Raw genomic sequence first — 20,706 nt, forward strand, 5'->3', positions numbered from 1 at the left:
AAGTCGCAGAGGAACTCAGAGTGTGACTCGGGAGGTTTCCTCAGCCCTGAACCCCGTGGTCTTGACTGAGTGGTAATGATTGCCACGGAAATTTTATCTCGGTTGGCTCAGTTCCCCCAGAATAGCAAATACACAGCCAAGCCTTGACAGTATTTGATCTATTTCCTAATTTTAACAAATGCTTCAAGTGACACATAATGCTAAGGGCTACTGGGGGAAGGAAAAGTCGAGAGCTACGCTGGCCTCAGCTTTTAACCTCAATTCCAGAAGCATTTACACTGGCTCCCAGCCCCATCTCATTTAAGGGGCTTGACCCAAACAAAACCTCAAACCAAAACCTTTCATTATTTCCGTTCTCAAAAGCAAAAACAAAAACAGAAAGAAAAAAAAAAAAGGGAAGGAAGGGTTGCAGACTAATTTCTTTCACAAAGACCCAATTAAATCCCAGTTCTGAAGTTGCTCCAAATTTAATTCCAGGAGAGAGGCACTATCACTTGTGACTGATGTCTAAGTGCCATTTCATAGACCCAAAGAGATCCACAAGTTTGTACCCAGATCACAGGAAACCATAAGATCCTCTTTCAACCAATTCCCACGGTGTACGTGCCAATGCACCTATTTGTAGGTGAGGGTGGTAATCTGAAATCCCCTCTCCCAGACTCCCAACATCCCAATCTTCTCACCCAGTGTAACCTTGGTTAAGAAGCATAGATAGCCCCAGTTGCATCCAACCTTAACCAAATGCAGCTAATGTGAACATAACTCATAAAATGCAGGTGCTCTGACTGATTAGAGAGCACTGATGAGTCATCAGAATTAGACTTAAAAACTGACAAAATAGTGTAACTATGGGGATTCTGGAAATTTCCGATGGCTGCCTTTTTACCCAGAAACCATCACTACAGGTTCACGGACCTTTGAACTTCACTATGAGGTATTCTTTCTCTAAAGCCAAATGTAGTTTGTTGAAAATTAAATATAGCCTTATTTCCCATAAGTATACCCAAATTCGAATAATTTTATCAGTTATATTGCAAGAGTAAGTTTTCGTTGAAAATAAAGAAAAGCCTAAACAACTTTTATTGTCACAACAGAGTGACTAGTTTCACAGGAGACCAACATTTTTGCCTAGAGGATCCCTACTGGCCATCTTCAATGTACAAATATTGCCTCAAACGCAAACCTCGTCTAATGGTAACTCCATTCCTTTCCTAGCCCTTCAATTAGAAAGACTCCAGCAAGGTAGAAATGCAGATTGTTGGTAATTCCCACAAATTCTCCCTAAGTACTAGGCACACCCAGCCTCAGATGTGATGACAGCTTACCAATAGGAAGGTGACTGGTGGTTGTCATGGAGATCTGAGCCCGGCAGAAAGTTTTGCTGTCCAACAGATCTGTGGCCATGAAAAGATAAAGGACATTTAGAGTCCCCCCACCTCACAATAGAACACTGCGGCTCTTAGACAAACAGAATAAGAACGTAAAGGGCCTTAAGTGTCAGGGAGTTAGTTACCTACTGTGCTACCATAGTTGGTGTCATATAAATAGTTCTCATCTTTCCAGGTGTTCATGATGGAAGGGTCTACAAAAAATAGAGAAGGAGAATAGTCAGTGATCATTTTCCCTAGGGAGAAGAGGCTGCGTTTTCTAACTCATTTTTCATCAACAAGGTATGGGGGATATGATTCAGAGACAAGGGATATGATTCTGCTTCAGTTGCGTTACTTTGTAATAATGTTGTCTAATTTTCCTTTCAGCATCCTCGGGGAAATGGTCTCATCCACGTGTTCCATACCTATTGCATTTTTAGGGAAGTGAGAGAAGTTACAAGAATGGGAACCTGTCCTAGACTAGTGGTTCCTGGGAATTTTCCTAACCTGGCTTGGCGTTGTTTTGCATTCTACTGCATAATCACCACAATATTTTTACCCTCGGATGTGGTGGGGGGAAAGCTTTGTGAGGGATAAATTTATTTAAATGTATAATAAATAATTAACAAGTATCTTTTTCTATTAATGTCTTCCTTGGAGGGTTAATGATGTTTCTTTCAGGAAGAGTCTAGTCAATCTTATCACAGTTTCTTTGTTGCTGAACTCCAGAGATTTGTCATCCAAGTTGGATGACAGCCCCCTCCCTCTAGGATTTTTCCAATTAGCTTAAAGGATGACATAAAATTCTCAAAACAAAACCAAGGAGAAGGGGTGGAGAGTGTTACTAAATCAAACAAACACCTTTTAAGAGTGGAGCCCCATTGCCCCATCGCAGAAAAGAAGTGCTCTTGTACTCTGTCTCTCTCTCTTTCTTCTGTGTGCTGTGGTAAGCACATCTCACTTTGATTGACTCTTCAGATTTCAGATTCAAAGGGAATTCCCCTCCACCTACCCCAAATGGAGCTCAACTCCCACACAACCCCCAGATCTGGGCTGGTCTCCAACAGAAGCATTTTGTTTCTTGGCTAGCCAAAAGCTGTAAGATCTCTCACCTCGTCCTCACCAGAAAATTCCTGCTTTCTCCTCACTGCAGACCTAGGTTACCCTCAGCTCCCCTCCTTGCTAGGTTCTGAGTTTTAGGGCCGGGGTGTAAGCCACTGACTGCGTTTCATTTTGTTTTTATAGCACAAATGATATAAAACCTGACTTACTGGCTAAGTCCTCCTGTTTACGACATAGGGATTTAGCCAGTATTTTAGCTAATAGCTACATGTTTGGACACCCCAAGCCCAATCTCTTGGGGTTACACCCTCTCTCCTTGTTGGGTCACCTTGTACACCTGTTGTTGTCTCTGAAAACAAACTGAACCAAAGAGGTTTGGGGGTGTTGGCCCCTCTATGAGTGTCTTCTCCCTTCCTCCTAGGGTGGACCTTCTTCTCCACCCTTCCACTCAGCTTTTCTGAACTGGCAACACAAGAATGTCTGGATGGTCAAGAAGGAATTATCAAGTTATTTGGGACCTCTCCAGTATTACCCTGGCTCCTTCAGTGGGGCTGTCTCTCAGGTCAAGCAGGGAAGGGGGTGCCATCCTCCTGACCAAGTCCTGCATTCATCTCTAGGACAATGCCAGGCCCATAAAGTACAGAACATCCAGATGGCCCATCCCCTGGCCTCTGAAGAGAAGGGCATGGCTGGCAAAGCCTAATTCACATGCTTAGCATTTTGCTTTTTTCTTTAATAATGAATGGTAGGCCAGCCCACTTATAAAAGGGTAAATAACTGCATGGGCCAATTTTGGCCCCAAGTGACTCATAAATCACCTGTATGTCAAATTCTGTCCTTGGTGACTGGGAAACATCCTCAGGGAGGCCTGTGGCAAGCTCGGTTGGCCCATGTGGCTCACAGGCTCCCTGGAATGAACACGGGGAGTGACCTAGGAGCAAGAGTTGCTGCACAGTTTTATGATGGCTCGTAGACTTTGGAGGACAGTCTCCAGGAGACAGATTTAGGACAGGGGAAAGGAAATGAAAATGAATGTAGATGCTATGGGACTGTAGCCTCTGCTCAGAGCCCAGAATTGTGTCCTTCATATAAAAACACATGGAAGGCAGGAGTTGGGTTGCAGGTACCTTTGTACATCTCTGCAGAAGCTCCCCAGGGCCCCTAAAAATTTGTTAGCTACAATACCAAGTCAACATCTTCCCCCTTTTGGTGAAACGCACTCCCCTCAAGGGAGGAGGGAGAGAAGAGGAGACATTGCCCCCTCCTCTTCTCTTTCCAAACTTGGCCAAGTCCAGTCCCTGACACTTTTTGTAGTGGGGAGGCCCACCTTATATTCTGCATTTCCTTGGCTACTGGCCTGAGGTCTGGATGATGCCACAACCAGGAGTAGGAGGCAGAGAAGTGTGGCTCCCCATAAGTCTATAAATCGGAAATAGGTGGCAGTCACTGGTCGCAAGGGCAAGAATGAGGTTCATGGTGGGGGTGGCCTATCAGAGACAGCCAGGGAAAAGGCCTCCCTGCATTTCCTGCAAAAAAACTTGCTCCCACATTCTCTCTTGCCCTCTCCCAACTATCCTCCCCAGAGCTTTGCCTGACTAGATTGGCTCCCTTTGTCCACTACTACTCACCAGTTTGTTCAGTCTTGACTATGACATTGTGTGTGGACTGGAACAGGTCACTACTGCACTGGCCTGTGAAGGACAGATTGGGATAGTCAGAGAGGATGGAGCCAGAACTGGGTGCTTAAATAAGGACAGAACTGGCTTCTTTGCAGAGCTTCTGCCATCCTACTGCCTGGTCACCTATGTTTGTTTATGGGAGGGGGTTTCTCTGTTAGCCTCTACAAACTCAAGCCTGCAGTCTCTGACCCCAGAAAATCAGGAATCTGAGGCACTACATTAGAAGCAATTCTTTGATGTGGTATAGTAAAGGCATCCAGTATGGTGGAAATAGAACTTCAGAAGCCCTGTTTTTCCACTACTAGCTATGAGGAAGGTGTGTGCCCTTTACCTTTCTGGGTGTCAGTTTCCCCATTTGTAACAAGATTAAACTAGATAAGGTCACTAGATGACTTCTAAGGTTCTTTCCCATACTAAGATATGATATGAAAATGAAAATGTAGGGAAAACCGTTTTAACTAGCTTGATTCTTCTTTGATTTAAAATCTAATCAAAGCCATCATGATTACATCCAATCTGTGAGATATGTCTGGACAAAATGCAGTGACTCTTTCCTTATTTATGTCTCAGCACATGTACAAGCAGTGTACATCACATGTCCTTGTTTGCTTGCAATTCCTCTCCCATTATCATATATGACACACACACACACACATATGTAAATGCACAAATGAATCTAGTATGTTTTTCTTCCCCAGACAGATTATAAACATCTCAAGAGTGGAAGTCATGCCTTTAACCTCTCTGACATTCAGTCTTCCCACCTGTAAAATGGGCACAATATTTACTTTGTCATAAAGTTATTAAATGAGTTAATTCACTTACAGTGCCTAGTATAAGTAAATACTCAATAAATGTTAGTTAATAGAATGTCTACACAAAGGCAAACAACAAAAGAGTGAGAAATCTGGCTGGACGTTAGGAACTCAGAGGCTACAGCAGCATGTGGTGAGACCAAACAAGCCATGGGAGGTCAGAGAGGGAAGGTCTAAGACGACCACAGCACCTCCCAGGCCTCCCTGCTTCAGGCCTCAATCAGGGTAAAGCTTTAAAGGAGTGGATTTAATTGGGGGTGGAGGTAAATATTTTTAATTATTCAAGTGTAAGTCTGATCTCTCTGAAGATTCCTGAGGGTTATTTATAGAGCCTTGTTTGGTTTGATTCTAGTCAAAGAAAACTGAGCAGCCACCAATGTGAGGGCGATGGGAAGCAGGGTGTGGCCAGGGAGTTGAATGACATCATCTAAAACGGCCGCGGCAGCCACAAGCTCTGCTGCAAGGCCCCAGGTTCTCTCAGTGTTGATGGCTGTTGCCAGGGTATGACTCTGGTTCACAGCCCTGGAGCTCATGCTGCCCAACTCCCGGTTACTTGCCCAAACATGGGTTCTACCAAGACATAAATGCCTTTTCCAGTGTGAACAGGCCAACTCCCTATTCTTAAATATTGCTACTTTTCAGGATGCCCATAGTTCTCAGAAGAGCTAGATTTTTACAGCCACTATCAGGGGAACCTTATGCCAGTGTCAAAACCATTCTGCAAGGTCAGTTGTCCACCCTACTAGGTCTTACATGTCAGTATAGGATGTGTTCGTGTGTGAATAATCTACCATTCAAGGAAAACATCTGGTGTGGTGGCCCATCCCTGTGCTAGGGGAAGCCTCAGAGAGACATCTGGGGCATTAGGGCAACAGAAATTCCAGAAACCAATACAGAAATATTCCCCATACATGTATCTAGACCATATGTTCTAACCCTTTTTTTAAGTTACAGACCTTTTAAGAATCTGCTGAAGTATTGTGAGTCTTTTCCCCTCCCAAAATACAAACATAATTCTAATTTCATATATCTTCTTACCACCCTTAGAACCCTATCTTAAGAACCTAGGTCTAGAAGGTTGTTTGAGGTTGTGTGTGTGTGTGTGTGTGTGTGTGTTTTGTTTGTTTGTTTGTTTTGTAACCATGATGATCTTTAACAAGCAAGTGACTGGATGTTAAACTATTGAACCCTGTTTGCAAAGGAAAGAAGAAAACATTTTCCAAGGGTAGTAAATATTCTATGAATTCCTAGACAGCTTTTGTCTTCCTGAAAATTATCACCATAAGGAGAGGATTAAATTACACTACCGTTTATAAGGAATTAGCCACACCAGGTACCCTAGGCTTCAATCCTGTCCTCTCATCTTCCTTCCACTTCCCTGTCTTGGGACATGGTAATTTGGAAGTGAGACCACTCTTTATTGTCCCTGACAAAGAATCCTGTCATCTGCAGAATCTCTGTTCTTCCAGCTGGCTCCTAGCAGGGTAGGGAGAGACACAGAAAGAGAGAGTCACCGTTCCACTTAAGATGCTGCAAGTTGCTGTAGAGGAGCTGCCCCGCCGTCCCTGCCGCTCGGGTGAACTCCTGCAAACTCATGCTGCAGAGATGCTCGCCGTTGATGTCGAACTCTTGGAAAGGGATACAACTGGCATCCAGCTGGTTGGTGTCCAGGAGGTGCTGGAGCCACTCCCACACCTGGTACTTGGTCCAGTACTGAGGATGAATTTCATGCCACTGGCCTCCAAAAAACCCGCTGGAAACTATAAAACAGGAGGCAGTCTCGTGAGTGACCCCTGGCTGTTCCTGGCCATAGTATCTGACACAGGGATGCACTATTGGCTGCCAGATATCTCAGAGACACAACCACAGTCTGTGTATGTGCCAGCATGGGGGATGGAGCAGAAATGCATCTTCATGTCCTCCCTAGCATGCTACCTACCCCTGGGCACTGGATGAGGACAAGAGAGCTGAAATGCTCAGAGCTCATTCCCCCCCTCACCCACAGTAAAATATCACGAAAGCTAGAGCATTGCTATCATTTCAGCAATTTATTAGCTTATTGTTCATACCTGAATAGTTCTGCTCCTCTTTTCTCTCACTCACTCTCTGTCACTTTTTTCTCTCTTATACACACACACACACACACACCCCAAACTCAGACCATTTTCAACCAAAAATAAGGCCTGAAATTAAGGTTGTTTTCTATATGATGTCTTTGCTTTTCCTCAAAGTGGTCCAGATTATTGATCTGCTAACTGGACTGATATCTCACTGTGCCAGCCTAGTCATTATAGCTATCATGATGTCACTTCCCTACTCAGTTACCTTTAGTAGTTCTCATCACCCACTGAAATTAGGTATAAAGCTGCCTAGCTAGGCATTGAGGCTCTTCACTAACTCTTCTTCAAGTAATCAATAACTCTTGTCTTTTTTCTATGCTGTTAGTTCAGTTCAGCTTGTGTTCTACCTCTTACTCCTGTTGAATTTCTACCCATCTTTCAAACTCTGACCACCCCTTAAAGTCATCACCAATCCCCCCAACTTGCCTCAAGGGCTCACTGCCCTCTTACTCTCCAGGAGACATGCTTGGTATTTCTCCTAATGGCTTTGTCATGTTCTGTTTTTCTCTACAAGTCTCTAAGTGCCGTCTTATTCTCCTTTGTAAATTGTATGTTTGAGGTCACAGACTGTTTTACTCCTCTTTGTATCACCTATAAAAATGACCTCAGAGACCTTGCCATAGTAGACGCTCACCATATATTTATTTAATGGAATATGTTTTTGAAGGAGAAATAAGGTAGGCATCTGAGGAGTTGGGAGGTGCATTTACAAGATGGTGCATTCAGATACTGATGAAGAATTGCAGTTCATTCACCTGGATAAATATTGCTGAGCCTAATATGTGCTAGCCGTCTAAATATGTGACTCATGCTCACTTAAAAAAAAAAACATTCCATAGCCTGCCCAAAGTTTTGGGGCAATGGAAAAGACAGAGCCAGCATCTGAGGGCATGGAACAGGGTTGAGAGAGTTTACAGTTCCCTTGAGAATAGACGTCGGCAAAGAGCTCTCTTTCAGGAAAGGTGAGTGAGAGGGGCAAGAGGCAAAGACTATTGCATCCCACCAAGCTGAAGCAAGGGAAATCCAACTGAACATGACACATGGATATTCCAGTAAACTCAAGGGTGGACCAGTAGAAGAAAATGTAGTGCAAGAAAACTGTCTCTAACTTTTTCTTCAAGGTCACACCAGATCAGTTCTTCTCAAAATTTAATATGATCGTAAATCACCAGGGAATATTGTTCAAATGCAGATTCTGATTCAACAGGTCCGGGGAGAGGCCTGAGTTTCTGCATTCCTAGCAAGCTTCCATGTGATGCTGATGTTGCTGGTCTATTGAATTACAAGGAGCTAAAGGCCTCAGAAAGGTTTGACTCCCATAATGCCCATGGTCCAGCCCACAACACCCTCAGAGGGGAGACTGAAGTGGAAATGTTTCTGACCCAATCCCTCTTCTTCCTCATTCATTCAGAATCCATCCATGGCTTCCAGACCTCAGAAGCACTAAGAGGAGGAGGTCAGGTTTATCTAGTGCACAAAGGTGACCGCCATTAGCAATACCCGTCACTCACAGTATGCACTTAGCTCCTCATACCTCATAGCCAAAAAAAAGCAGCCCCCAGCCCTCAACGTGGGCTCTAAAGAGAAAGCCAATAGTCCGGGATTGGGGGAAGAATGGAACAATCTAATCTAAAAATCTAATTATATGGAAATAGTACCAAATACACAGACCTTGGGCTCGATCTTTCCATTTCCCCCAATTTTTGGTGCCTCACAAATAAAGCTGTCTAAGGATGGAAAATATATTTTTGTGGCTCCCCAAGTCTTTCATCTTTATTTTTCTAAATTAATTGTCATGCTATGACAGTACAGCTCCGGTTTTGGCAACAGAGGCACCAACTTTTAATAACCTAACAGCACATCTAGAATAATCTCATCTGCAAACTTAATATGGTCTAGATTAAAAGATAGTCCCTGCTAGTGTATCTTGTTCAAACTTGGAAAATCAGGGATTTTTGTCTGAAGTTAACTGGGGAGATTCCACATCAGACAGCGAACCCACCAAATTCCTGAAGTTTTAGGAGACACAATAAAAATTCCTATGAGTTCACATCCTCTCTGCCGTTCAACTGATCTCCTTCTCCTCTTCAGTCTTGATCAGGGCTGAGCTTTCTTTGAGATCTCTGGAATTTAAGAAATAAAAGTGGCACCCCAGTTCTACCTCCTGCTGAACACATTTCCCCAACTTTCTTCAGAGCAAGCAAGAGAAATGCTGCCTTCATTGAGGGGCCAGGGTCCGGCGGATGCCAAAGACTTCCAGTTTTATTTAGAATCCACTTTCTGGGTCCTCACAGGGTATCTGAGGCTCACAACAGAAAATGTAACTGCCCAGAAAGTGCAGCAGTTTGAGGGGGCAGGTGACTGAGTAAGGGAAGCTCACCTGCTCACCCTTTCAACCATGTTTGACTAGGATTCCAAATTAAAAGAGGTGGAGCTCCACATGGATCAGCACTCCCTGCAGAATAACTCTCCCATTATCCTCCCACTCCTGCTTCCTCTCAAGCTCTGGTCACCAACAAACCATCTCCATATTTCAAAGCAAACTCGAACAGCAGAGCCTCTGGCAGGGAGATTGGCAGTGGGTGTGGATCAAGAAGAGGCCCAGAGCTTCCTAAACTCACTGCTGTTGGATGCACAGCTGCATGCCTAAACTGGATGGCTTCACAATGGGGTGTGGGGTTCCTGATTCAGCAACAACTTGATTCAGGGATTCAACTTGATTTAGGGATTCAGCTTCATTCAGGAAGCCACAGGCTTGATCACCAAACCTCCTATACGCCCCACCACCAGGTCCCCTCTTCTTCTAATAGACGTGTTCTAGATTAAAGCACTAGGGAGAACACGTGTTCTCCTTACAAATCTCCTCTCCCCTTTCAAAGAGAGGCCACTGGAAGATGAAAAAGAAAGACTAAACTGCTATAACCCTCTCCTTCCTAACCTCCACGCACACGCACATACACATGCACATACACACCCTTTTTCTCCTAGCCTATCTTGGTATCCCAGCAAAACACTATTAAAACCTTCAACACGGAGTCTTTCCTTTAGGCATCTCTTCTACCCGCCTCACTGCCAGGCTGTCAATCTGGAACCTTTAATTTTGGGAGGAGGCAACAGAATATCTCAAATGAGCTTTTGTCTGGAACCCTGGGAGCCAGTAGGGAACTCCGAAATTGAGTTTTCTCCATTCCTTCTTGTCCCACATCTTCTGCTGAAAAGCCTATATTTTTCAAACATTAGGCTGGGAGAAGAAGTAAAGCAAAGAGCCCCCACAGCACAGCAGTGACACCAACACCCACAGGCCCCCTTACCATTGCATGTGGAGTAGCTGTCTGTCCAGGCTGGCGGCTGGTGAAGGAGGTTGTTGCCGGGGTTGAGATTCATTACACCACCTCCTTCCAGAATCATGATCTGTTAGGGGATCAAAGAGCCTGTTCAGTCATTGCCTCTTGGACAAATGTCATTTGAAAGTGCAGATCACAGAGTAAATTTAGGAAGAAAATAAAGAGAATTTGTCCTTCCACCCATTGCCTGCCACCCATTGCCAAAGCCTTTTTTGTAAAAGCAAAACTCACAGCAATTAAAAATTTCCAGGTTCAATTTTCATATGCATGAGGCAAGTTTTTACAGCCACCCATTCATAAATGAATAATCTCTGATCAGGAATGAAGCGGGAGGAAAATGCAATACCTGCTCCCAGGGCGAGGCTGGCTGGCATCCAAGTGGTTTTTTTTTTACAAAAGTGAAAATGCCAAAGAGATTTTATTTAAAGTATTTAAAGTGCAATTTCAATCAATGAAAATCCAAGCCGGTGGCAGCACAGCCCCAGCACCTGTGTGGGAGCTCGGACTGCAATTGCACCTGCACACCCAGTAACAAGTTTTCTCAGTGTGGGTGTCTGCCACAGGCTGGGCTGGTCGTCAGAGGGCCTCAGTCATATTTTAATAGAGCTCTTCAAGTATCTGGCTTTCTGATAATATCAGGAATCAGTTGGTTTCTCTGACAGACACTGCCCATTTCTGATAAAGAAAAAAAATTTTCCTTTCTGGTAATAATTATAACCATTTTTTTTTCTCTCCTGTTAGAGACTTGGAGAATTTAGTGGGTTTCCAAGCTGACCTAAGTAAAAGTGGCTTCCTCAGTCTGTGGGATCATTTTCTCAGTAAAGGACTTGGGAGAAGAGATTTCTTCTGTGGGCCTGTTTGGGTTTATTTTATAGCAATGTAAACATTTTACACTTCAGAAATACTGTCTTCAATTCTCTGGTATTTATAATGTCCCTACTCCCAAGTGGGGCACCCTCCACCTTTCAGACCAGAGCCCCAACTGTGTGTTCAGTCATTTAAATGAAGAGCAGCCTGTTTCCAGATCACTATTGGGCAATACCCAGAGGCTATAAAAGTCACTTGCTCTTTATAAAAATGTTGAGGTAGGGAGAGGAATTCAGCTTTATAGCAGCAATTCATGGAAAATTTTCTGCCTGTTTTGGGGAAATTTTGCATCCTCGGGTATTATCAATGTCCACAGGAGTAAAATTGCCAATCCAGAAGATTTTCAGCCCTTGGCATTCCGTCCCCTAATTAAGCTACCACTCCTCTGGTTCTGTGTAGGGCCTGTCAGGGGAGAAGAGGGGTCTGCAGAAGGCGTACGAATATATTCATGCATTCATTTATTCGACAAGTATTTATCAGCCTAGTAATAGGCTGGGCACTATTCTAGGTGCTGGGGAGAGAGCGGTAATTAAAGGCTGAACTAGGCTACACACAAACATGTATGATAATTATTAGCATCATCATCACTGCTGTTTGGTAAATCATTAGGACTGAATCCAGTCTAAGTAGAAGGTGGAGAAGGAAAGACAGGGTAGGGATGGTGAACATTGTAACAGCAAAGAGCCACTGGGTGGGAAGGTAGGAAGCTGGATTCTATGTCCTGGCACCATGTATAGGAGCTTTGAAGCCAGAAGAGCTGGGGTCAATTCCAGGTCTTCCCACTTACTAGGTTAGTACTCACCCAGACATGTTACCTAACCTCTCGGAACCCAGTTTTCTCATATGCAAAATGCAGCTAATCATACCTCGTCTGTACATTGATTAGAGATTAAATGAGTTTCTGTACCCCCAGCACCTGGCACAAAGTAGGGCACGAATACACGTCAGGTGCTATGATGAGAAGCGTCACTAGCCCTGTGGATAGGCTGAACCAGAAATTACACTGGGCCTCAGTTTCCCCACTTGAAAATTTAAAGATGGTGACTATACTGATTCGTAAGTTCCCTTTCTGAAAACCTCTTTGATTCTCACCCTCAGAGAAAGAAAACAAACTCATATCAAACCTTCTTTTCTTTTTCACAATAACTGGGCATTTTCCCATCCAGCTTTGTAGAGCAATTGCCCTAAAACTAAGAAATCAGATTGGGAACTTCAAGGCGAAAGAAAGTCTCTAAGTCCCCAGACCGGGTGGCTGGGGGAAGGAGGGGGGCCCAGGGCCCAGTCTCTTGTTTGCTCAAGGCTGGGCTTGTTCCTTGCTAGCATTTGCTCAACCAAAAGCAGTGGAAAGGTTACTGTTTAACCCTGAAAGGGCTGAAGCTCAGAGCCCAGCCCATTTGCACGGAGGGATTGGCCTTCCAGGCTCAGGGAGGACAGGCAGGGGAAGGCTTCTCTAAAATTCTTTCACAAGGATTTACCTGCGGGGTTGTTTCAAAGTGGTCGTTTCAGTGGCAGCACCTGCCTGGGCCAACTATGCTTCCTGACAAACAGAAAGCACGGTAGTGTGGAGGTTGAGCACCCAGGCTTTGGAGCTGGAGAGATGCAGGCTCAGATTCCAGTTCCCCTGCTTACTGTGGGTGACCCTGAGCCAGTGCCAAGTCTGTCTAGCCAAAAACATTCTGTTCCTCACTTTCTGTACCTGATAAATGGGAACAATACCAAACTCAAAGGGCTGTAAGAATCAAATGAGGTCATGCACATAGAGAGTTTGGCAAGTAGTGGAAAAAAAAAGAATTTAATAAATGTTGCAGAACAACATGGGCCAGTTCTCCACCTGTGGCCAAATGCCCACAAGCCCCTCTCCTCAGGGCCGACGTCATTTTCCACCCTGACCTTCTGGAAGCATCCAGAACTTCTCCCAATCCGCAGAGATGTCTTTAAGACTACAGGGTGGCAGCTGCCCCATCGCTATCCTCCCACAAAAAGATGGCCTGTGCACAGCCCTGCTCCCTGCTGGCACTCCCTTTCCAAGGAAAAGCAGCCAGCATGGTGAGGGGCCCTTTTTTACAGGGCATATTAAGTGGTTTCCACTCATAAAAGAGTTTGTGTGGCTTAACCCTTAATGAGTCAGAGTTCACTTGGGCTCACCTGGGCTTGTAAGCAAAGAAGGTCAGAATCTCCGACCGGGCAGGGAGCTGCAGGGAAAGATGTCCTCAGGGTGGGCACATGAGGTCCAGGGCCAGTGTAGCTGAAGGCCTTTGGCCAAGTCCTACCCTCCTCTGAGGCACAGTTCTTCAGGTGTAGAGTGAAGACACTTGCTCCAACAGCCTCACAGGACTGTTGAGATGGAATGAGATCATGGATAACAAATGTGACTTGAGAGTTGTAAAAAAAAACCTTGTTATAACCACCTGACCCACATCCCCATATGCTAATGTAGATTTTCTATGGTATATAGCAATTGCTTTCTGGGGTATACAAAGCAATCCTTTTAATTAGAAAGTAGGGGAATTATTGAATGCTCTTATTTCAGCTCCCTACTTTACCTTCAGCATAGCTTTCATTATTTCTTTAAAAAAAAAAACAAAAAACCATCAAATGTGTGGAAGTAGAGACTTCAGAATCTGAGAATCCTGAGTTAGACTCTAGGTCCCATCTTTCAACCATGTGACCTTGAGCACGTTAACCTTTCTGAGCCTCTATTTCTCACACTGGTTTAGAAATGGGAGAGCTGGAGGGGATTGTGGGGGAGTATTCGTTTCTCCTGAGCCTAAAGGCTGTTTTGAAAGATAAATAAGTATAATGGGTCTAAAGGTGTCTTGTCTAGCCCCTGGCAAACATATCCCCTGTCAAAATCAGTTTCCTTTCCCTTCTTTAAACATTAATTCTCAAGGTGTTCCTCTAACACATTTTATTTCTTCCAGGACTGAATCCCCAGTTCAGAGCCTAAGTGAGAATGACTCTATCCTGGGAGTCAAAAGGAAGCTGGGAAAAGAACTTGCTTCGCCCCATCTTCTGCTGGAGGCAGGAAACTCGGATTGGGAGGCAGAGGAGGAATCCTCAGTCACCCTAGGTTGTGGTTAAAAGCAGTTTCTCAACCTCTCCACCACTGAAATGTGGACAGTCCTTTCTGTGGGGGCTGGCCCGTGTATTGTAGGATGTTTAGCAGTACCCCTGGCCCCTACCCTCTAGATGCCAGCAGCACCCCCTCCACACACACCATGTCCCCAAGGCAAAAACCACCCCCAGTGGAGAATACTGGTTAAAAGCTTGTGGAGGCAAACAGCTCAGGCTTTGCTCTTACTGATGTGACACACTTGGGCTGTCCCTTAGCCTTCCTGGACTGCCATTTCCTCTCCTGGGGAATAGGCATAGACTTGCTGGAGGGTTAAATGAGACAAGGCACCTCAAAGGCCACAGCAGAGTGCCTGGTACCTATAGAGTAATTGCCTGATCTGTGAAGGTTTAAGAGAATACACTGGGTATCAGAGCCACCTTTGTCTGTTCCCAGGTGGTATATATTCTGGAAAGGTAGTATAAATTATTACCTGGGCTATTAAAAACTGCACACACAAAAAGAAAAACTATACCTTTTATTTCAAACTCAAAGAGTGGAGTGTGACCAGGTATGGTGGCTCACGCCTGTAATCCCAGCCCTTTGGGAGGCCGAGGCAGGCGGATCACTTGAGGTCAGGAGTTCGAGACCAGCCTGGCCAACATGGTGAAGCCCCATCTCTACTAAAAATACAAAAATTAGCTGGGTGTGGTGGTGGGTGCCTGTAATCCCAGCTACTCGGGGAGCTGAGGCAGGAGAATAACTTGAACCCAGGAGGCAGAGGTTGCAGTGAGCCGAGATCACGCCCCTGCACTCCAGCCTGGGCGACAGAGCGAGACTCTGTCTCTAAAGAAAAAAAAAAAAAAAAAGCAGTGAAATGAAATGTAGATTATCCCGAGATTTTTTTTCATGTATATTCTCCTATCCTTTTTCATAGGTAGGAACAATTGGAGGGAACTGTATTTGATTTTGAGTCACTACTGATTGTCCAGAGGTTGACATTTGTCCCAAACTTCACCTCTTTGTGTAAGACCCACAGTTGTGGGGCAGAACTGTACTCTTTATTTGAAGAGAAGAGCGCTGTGTGCTACCCGATAGACTGAAGAACTGGCAAGTACATCATGCCAGGCTTCTTGCCAGAACATATTTAACCTTAGGCAGCAAGTCCCCTACAATGTGCCATCAGCTCCCCTAACATTATGGGCCACTGGGGTTTGGCCAATCTGAAATTCTTTTTCCAGCAAGAAAGCAGTGTTCTGTGCTGAACGACCACAGCCTGAGACATGGCAGGAGATAGGCCAGCCTCCGCCTCTCACTTCTTTTAAGGGCAGTTTCAGGTAAACACAAACTCCCGCAGTGCCCTGAGTTGCTAAGGACTTGGACTACTTCTGTACCAGCCACACACAGAGACACATCCCAGCCTCCTGTGCCTGCTTCTCCTGGCTTGCTTTTTCGAGGGCTTGCTTCCAGAAAAGCACCACCCTGACCACCATGCACAGCCTTGACCAATGAAGGGGAGCAGGGGGAACAGAGCATTTGGTCTAACCCGAAAGTTTAAGAGTCTCCCATTTTGGCTGCTGGTCAGTAGCAAATATGGGCATAGCAGAAAAGCAGCCTAGTGGTGCCGCATGTCTTGAGGGAAACTCTTAAGAGAATAAGGGCTCATGATTCAAATGGCCAGGGTTGAAAACTTGGTACTATGGCTTGGTGGGCTATGTTGACCTTGGAGAATTTCTATCCTCTCTACCGCCTCAGTCTCCCCACATAACAAAATTCCACTTTGGAATGTGGAGCTGATATGAGGATTAAATGAGATTGTTTGTAAAGTCACCAGCATAGCACCTCATATGTAGTAAGTGTCTAGTCAATGTCTATGCTTATTAGAGGGTCTGCCCATGAGTCTCTGTTTAAACTGTGTTGGCTGGCACTGGGGGCATCTCATGGTAGGGGTACACTCCTCAGAAGTAAGATCATTTCTGGGAGCCCCAGGCTCTGGAGTTACATGGCCACAGTTCAAATCCTGGCTTTGCCAATTTCCTAATGGGGCAAGCTTGGACAAGTTATTTAACTTCTTGGGACCTCAGTTTCCTCATCTATAAAATAGAGATGATATGAAAAGCATTGTTGAAAGACAACAATGAAATTATACCTGTAAAATGCTTGGAAAAGCATGACACATAGTAAATATTTGATAAGTGTTTGCTGGTTTTTAAATAATAATCATAATCATACTTGTTTTTATTTTATTGAACACTCAAGGAGGAAATTGAGAGCCAAGTTCATTTCAAGCAAGGCTTCAAAGCTCTCTTATCTGTACTGTCTTCTCCAGTTCCAGCTGACTGGCACAGTCGAGCCTAGGACTAGATCTTATGCCTCCCCACTCCCTATTCTGAGAGCTGCTGTGTAGACGCACCATTATGGCTGAGCTATAAACAGTGGGGCTTGGACCCTGCTTGCAGAAGCCATGATGTTCCCCTCTGACTGGGCACAGTTCTTACCCAAAGGACGAAAGCCATCCCTCCTGCCCCCTTTCTCTCACCAGACACACTGTCAAGGCTGCCAAGAGCAGTGGTAAGGCAAATGCTTCTAAACTCTGTGTTGTCAAAGGCTATGCACTCCCACATACCATGGCTGGTTTGCAGGTGCAGAAAGAAAAAGACCAGGAAGAGCAGCATGTCGTCTAAAACACGAGCCCCTGGCAGAGAACGGCTGACCGTTTCTCTATCCTCCGAGTCCCTTAGCACAGAGAATGCTCAAATACTGCAAAGATTAAGGTTTGCTACTTGGGAGGCTGAGGCAGGAGAATCGCTGGAACCCAGCAGGCAGAGACTGTGGTGAGCCGAGATCGCGTCATTGCACTCCAGTCTGGGCAAAAAGAGTGAAACTCCATCTCAAAAAAAAAAAAAAAAGAATAAGGTTTGGGATTGGGACTGGGGTTGATAGGGACAGATAAGCAAAAAGAACCCCTGGGCCACTGGCAGGGAGCTGGAACCACACACCCCAAGGCCCAGGAGGCTCTGCTCAGCCTTGGGATTCCTAACAAGCCCAAGGACTGCTCCACTGGCCTCCCTTCTTAAATATATAGAGCAAACCTCCCAGAAGAGACCAACACAGGCCAGCTTGGGCCTACTCAGTTAGAGGGAGGTCTTTCTTCTGTTCAGTGATGGGGCTACTGAGACTCAGGATTGAACACTTTAAAAATAATAATAATAACTATATTATAGTAATTAGGACTTACTGAATACTTAAAGTGCCAGCTCTGCACTGCTGGTTTAAACATATTATCTCAATTAATTCTCACAACAACTCTAGGAGGCATTATGTCATTTAACAGATGGCCTCTCTGAGGCACAGAGGAGTTAGGTGACTTGTTCAAGGTCACACAGTTTAGCAAGGGAAGAGAATTCAAACTCAGACTGTCTTGCAATAAAACCTGGGAACTTGACCACTCTCTGCTGAGAAGTGGGTACTTTGCCAGAGAAGACTCATTCTCACTTTGACCCCCATTCTAGACATGATCATAGCATTCTCCCTGGACCATCTGCTGCCTTACACCTTTATCAAGTTTATATACATATTATATATATACATATTCATATACCTGCATATATACATGCATGCGTATATAATGTAAATTATCCCCCTATGACTCAATAAAGTTATTTTAAGTTTGTATTTGGGAAATAGACTGGTCCGTAATTACTTAGGCTTTACCTGAATCAGACCTCAGGCCAGAGAGCATGGTCTGCTCCTGCTGCAAGGGTGAAGGAATACTGGGAGCCACCAGGGCCACAGAGCAGATCTTAACCAGGGCTTGCACCTGCATTCCCTGTCCCTAGCCCCAGGGGACTGAGAGTCAAGGCCACCATCAGCCATCTTCCTAGCTCCCTTATTCATCCAACCACATCATCACCAAACTGCCACAGAACTGGCTGCCATGTGGGCATCTTTACTCCTGAAGCCAAATAAGCAATTAGTCCTTTTAAATAATTACTTTTGTGATGACAGTGATACCAACACCATTCTCAGTCCTTAATCAAAGTTGCCAGCAGGTGAATTCACAGCATTTGCCCTAAGGATGTTGCAACAGCTTACTGACTTCCTGTTTCAATATGACTGTCGTTTCAAAGGACTACTCCCAAATAAGAGAAAAAAAATTCATGTACATGTGAAAGGCAACTGAATATAATACAGACAATCATTTGTGTCTTTACAAATGAATTGAATTATGAATCAAGCTTGGGGAATGTATTTGATTCTCTTGGGATTACATCACAGATAATTTCATAGCCTTATAATGTGTTTTGAAACAGACATTTTTCACGTTCCCAGGGGCAACATCTGAAGTATTATTGCTGGGGTTTCAAGGGTTTTCATGACCAATAATGTGGCACTGGGAGGCCAAGTCTGGATCGATTATAGGTACAATTTATTGACTGTAAGCCATTTGGAAATATATATAGTATGCTGATCTTTATCAGTCTTGGTGTCAGACCCAGGCTAGGTGGCACATACTGACAGTGGCAGGCACCCAAGTTGATCAAAAGACAAGCTTACCTAAGATGACCCCCAGGGCCTTTATCAAACCCATTCAGATATGATAAAGTAAAAATAGGGCAAGCTTCGGATTGTAAAAGGTCACAGAGGCTTTTGAGACCTCAAAAGAAGCTTTGCCTCTCCTCTTCTTCCAAACATTTACATCTTCCTGGTTTTGCTTGCTTTCTGTGGGCCTCTGTGGACAACCTATCACTGTATTATTTGCCAACTTGAAATAAAATAGGTCCTAATGCTCAGTACCCCCATATTTTCAGATTCAACAATGTTTGGCTGCTGAAACCCCAGACCTCTAAACTAAAATCTGCATTTCTGAGAACCTCCCTTAATGAAGTCTTGTACACTCTCACCATTGAGATTTTCTGGTCTATAGATTCACCCACTTGCCTCCCTTCCCTTTCCCACCACAAGATGACAAACTCCAGGAGACACCAGCCTTGAAAGAAATGTCCATAAATGCAAGCAAGTCCTTATAAAGTCAGAGAAAAAAGATTTAGTGTAGAGAATTCAACGTCTAATCCATCTGCAGATAGCCTACTGTACATTATTTGCCAGCTTGAATTAAAGCAGGCAATTGCTTAGTTCTATTAATGCCAAATGTTCAAATTCAGCAATGATTGGATACTTAAAAGTTTGAGTCTCTGAAGTCCGAACAGACAAATCTGGTCCCAGAATATAGCTCTTGCAGAGGATCTCTCTGATGGTTACTTCCATCAGGAGGACCTCAAGGCTGGCCAAGCCACCCCTTACCCCATCCCACTCCCATCTCAGTCCTTCAAAAGATACTTAATTACCCTGGACTTAAGCCCTCATACCCAAGACAGTTAGTCTCTCAGCCTTCAGCCGAAAGAAACTATCACCAAGAAATGCTTATCCAGCCATTACGATATTGTCTCAGACCCTCTGTAATTCATATATATTTACCAAGTGTCTACTAGATTCCGGGCACTTTGCTAGGTGCTGGGGACACAATAGTAAATAAAACATAGACGCTGCCCTACCCTGATGGACTATTCACAAGGACATGGCTTCCAAAACAATAGTGGCTCCTTCCAAAATCATCTGAGCTCATTCCCCACCTCCTGTTGTGAATGGAATGGGGCAAGAGCAGAGAGAGCCAGGCAACCCTCTCTGGCATTTGAGAATGACCAACCTTGAAAAGTATTTCAACTAGTCTTAAAAGCAGGACCAATCCTCTTCTCTCCGGCAATCCCATGCCCTTGCCTTCACAGAAAACTGTGACTAGGACGTGGAGTTGGCAGACAGGATAATGCTTCTGGGTTTCACAAAGCAGCCTGAGCCAAAACCAATCTCCACTCAGGGCAGAATAAAGCAGTGGGTTGTCTGGATGGCTGAATGTCTCTCTCCAAGACAATGGTGTGTTTATGTGTAGGAGGGTCAGAAGCAGGTTGTTAACATAAAACCCACCGTAAACAGAGCTGTTAATTCAGTTGCTGGCAGGGGCTTCTGTTATCTTCTGAATACCTCCCAGAGGGTATAAGCCCTACCTTTTCATTTGAGTTGGCAGCAGAGTTATTTTTTTGCACCTGTTGCTCTGCTCCGATAACAACGCAGTTAAGCATTGATTTGTAGGAAAATAAACAGAAAAAGGCAAAGAAAGGCATCTGCCCAAACAGCCTGAGCTGGTTTGACTGAGTGTTCATGCCAATTTGTTTTTTCTATAAAAAACAAAGAAAACCCTGCATTTTCAGTTTGGATGCTACATTTCCACTCCCTTAATATAAAAGAGGGTATCAAATAGGCTAGAGGGAGCTGGCAAGGCTGAGAAGCCAGAAGACATTGTACTTTTCCATTGGCTGGTTCTGTGAGGGCACTCAGGGGT

At 44.6% G+C, this 20,706-nt stretch overlaps 1 protein-coding gene across 9 annotated transcripts in view; it reads right to left on the reverse strand.

The window, feature by feature from the left end:
- Window positions 1–20,706, reverse strand: part of EHF (ETS homologous factor) — a 57,253-nt gene that overhangs the window by 10,405 nt on the left and 26,142 nt on the right. For 4 of the 9 annotated variants that reach the window (XM_033204967.1, XM_033204965.1, XM_033204966.1 and 1 more), the window contains 6 exons: window positions 13,403–13,591; window positions 10,358–10,457; window positions 6,441–6,686; window positions 4,061–4,123; window positions 1,514–1,582; window positions 1,326–1,394 (listed from right to left, as the gene is read on the reverse strand). In XM_033204967.1, the coding sequence (XP_033060858.1) occupies window positions 1,326–1,394; window positions 1,514–1,582; window positions 4,061–4,123; window positions 6,441–6,686; window positions 10,358–10,454 (544 nt within the window). In that variant the 5' untranslated portion in view covers window positions 10,455–10,457; window positions 13,403–13,591. Of the gene's footprint in view, window positions 1–1,325; window positions 1,395–1,513; window positions 1,583–4,060; window positions 4,124–6,440; window positions 6,687–10,357; window positions 10,458–13,402; window positions 13,592–14,558; window positions 14,578–20,706 lie in introns of those variants that run through there. The other 5 variants (XM_033204970.1, XM_033204964.1, XM_033204968.1 and 2 more) reach the window with 2 other exon arrangements.

This window comes from Trachypithecus francoisi, unplaced genomic scaffold (genome assembly GCF_009764315.1).
Source record: "Trachypithecus francoisi isolate TF-2019V2 unplaced genomic scaffold, Tfra_2.0 Lachesis_group8, whole genome shotgun sequence".
In the NCBI taxonomy this organism is placed as follows: Eukaryota; Metazoa; Chordata; class Mammalia; order Primates; family Cercopithecidae; genus Trachypithecus; species Trachypithecus francoisi.